Below are 2,559 nucleotides of genomic sequence, written 5' to 3' on the forward strand. Positions count from 1 at the left end.
GAATCATATTACTTAAAAAATTCACATTCAATCATCTGAAAAAGTTCTGAGGCTGGGGAGTACATTTCAAAGGCAGACATGACAAGGGTCTACAATATGCAAAGGGGATTGGCAGGCTAAATGATAGAAAGGGAAATAGTAAAGAAAGGGTTTAAAACCTCACTTTTAGTGCACACAGTTTTGAGTGTGCACACTATTGTGTTCACATGCGCGTGCACATACACCTTTCAACATCATTTTCGTCAAATATAGAAATGTAACCGAATTTTCAGAAAATCAGTTGAGAATCTTCTGTTTTCCCATTATATATTTTTTTTGATCCTTGAATAACCATTTGTAAACAAAACAAATCTAGTGAAACTTCTGCAGTGCCACTGAAGATCTGGCTGATGATTAAATGTCTTTGCCAAGGCCCCTACCCCGTGAGTTTGTTAGTCATTTTAACCAAATAAACAGATTTGTTATTGCTAGACTCCCCGTGGATGAGAATCAAGTTTCATAGTTTTATTAATGATCATAGTTACCTAATGATAAATAAACATTAACAGCTATGATTATTTTCTAGGGCCAAAAACATCAGGCAGACTGGTAATTTTCAACGGTCTTTTCGGTCAAATCAGAGGGTTCCTTCGTGGTGGCAGGGAGCAAAACTCTTTTGCCCCTGCAGGCTTTCCATACTTTTCAAGATTCCAACTTCCTGTAGAGGAATTTCCTTTAAGGAGACTCAACAATAGAGCACCACCTACATCTATTTCTGCCCTCTCAGGAATATAAGGAGATAGTTTGGATTCGAGCAGAAAGCCATAGGTGGCTGCACTTTCTCCCACTGAGCCATTTTATTCTTAGAAATATGCTTTCAGAGTGGAGCTCATTTCTGAAGGGTGTGCTGCTTGGAAGTATCGTCTTTGCCTTGACCAAACTGTTAGGACAGATTAGGATAGGTCGCAGAAACGGAATACACCACCACGAGCATCACCACCTGCAAGCTCCTAACAAAGATGCCTGGAAAATATCAGAGGCGGAACTCCTGGAACTCAAAAACAGCTCCCGGATATACTGTATCATTCTTGTTACACCCAAAGATGTGGGTCTCTGGGCTGCAGTTAAGGAGACTTGGATCAAACACTGTGACAAAGCCGAGTTCTTCAGTTCTGAACATGTTAAAGGATTTGAGTCAGTTACTGTGAATGAGAATAGCACGTTGTTGAGGATGATGAAAGCTTACAGTTATGGCTTTGAGAAATACAAAGACCAATATAGCTGGTTCTTTCTCACATATCCCACTACATTTGCTGTTATTGAAAACTTGAAGTATTTTTTGTTAAGAAAAGATCCATCACAACCTTTCTATCTAGGTCACACTGAACAGATTGGAGCTCTTGACTATGTGATTGTGGAGGGAGGGGTTGTCTTAAGTATAGAGTCAGTGGAAAGACTCAACAGGTGTTTCAGTATCACACAAAGTTGTCCCTATGACAGAAAATTGATTTGGAAGTTTCCTGAAGATCATCTGCTTGCAATCTTTCTGAAACAGGAGGGAGTGTTTGCAGAAAATGCTGAAGATGCAGAGGGGAAAAACTTATTTAATACAAAAACTATTGGGATACTTATTAAAGAGGCAATGACTGACAACCCGAATGAGATACTTCAAGGATGCTGTTCTGATATGGCCATTTCTTTCAGTGGACTGACTCCTGATAAGATGCATGTTATGATGTATGGGGTGTACCGTCTTAGGGCATTTGGACATGGTTTCAGTGATGTACTGTATTTTTTACCTCCAAATGGTTCTGACAATGATTGAAAAAAAAAAGTAGAACCCTGTATTTAATAACCACAGGTGTCATGTTAGTTGCAGTAATAGCATAATGAACTCAGTACCATGTTTCTTTTCTGATCCAGTCATATTGTGTCACCCTATATTAAAATTTACTTTATATTCTTAAATTGGATGTTATTTTCCCTTAAAAACACTTGTAAAATGTTACATGTGTTAAAGAAAAATTCTTTTGTCAATTTGTTTTATTATAACATTAAAATCTGTGGTATTATTTTAATTATTCGCTTTAAACATGCTATAACATTCTTGGGTTTCCATATAAATAAAATTTCATCTAATGGAATACATATTGTAAGAAACAAATAAAAGAAAAAAAATTCACATATAGTATCCACTAAACAACACTCCACTTATCAAATGACACATATAACTAATCTACCTTTAACCTATGTTTTTTTAAAAAGGACAATGCAACTCTGTGTGTTACTTGAACATGAACTTAGTCACTAGGTATGGATTGTTTCAAACAAACACTCAAAAAATCACATTATGTAGATTATGTACAAATGAAGAAAAGAAGGAAGACACCAAGCACCTACGCTGGGTGCCAGTAGGATGGATGAATATGTGATGGAGAAAGGGGAAAGATAGGGTACATGGTAGAGAGGTGAAAAAGAAAGCCCTGAAGTTCATTTTAGAGAAAGGTGGAACCACACAGGCTTGAAAGCAGTGAGGAACAGACAGATATAAGAAAGCCTCAGTGAAGTTCTGGCCCAAGC

General features: G+C 37.3%; 1 protein-coding gene across 1 annotated transcript; it reads left to right on the forward strand.

Annotated features, from left to right (window-relative positions):
* Positions 1 to 850: 850 nt before the first annotated feature.
* LOC116912910 (C1GALT1-specific chaperone 1-like) lies at positions 851 to 1,804 on the forward strand. The gene has a single exon (XM_032917167.1). The coding sequence runs from the start codon at positions 851 to 853 to the stop codon at positions 1,802 to 1,804; it is 954 nt and encodes a 317-aa protein (XP_032773058.1).
* The last annotated feature ends 755 nt before the right edge of the window (positions 1,805 to 2,559 follow it).

The sequence above is a fragment of the Rattus rattus genome, chromosome 11, assembly GCF_011064425.1.
Source record: "Rattus rattus isolate New Zealand chromosome 11, Rrattus_CSIRO_v1, whole genome shotgun sequence".
Lineage (NCBI taxonomy): Eukaryota > Metazoa > Chordata > Mammalia > Rodentia > Muridae > Rattus > Rattus rattus.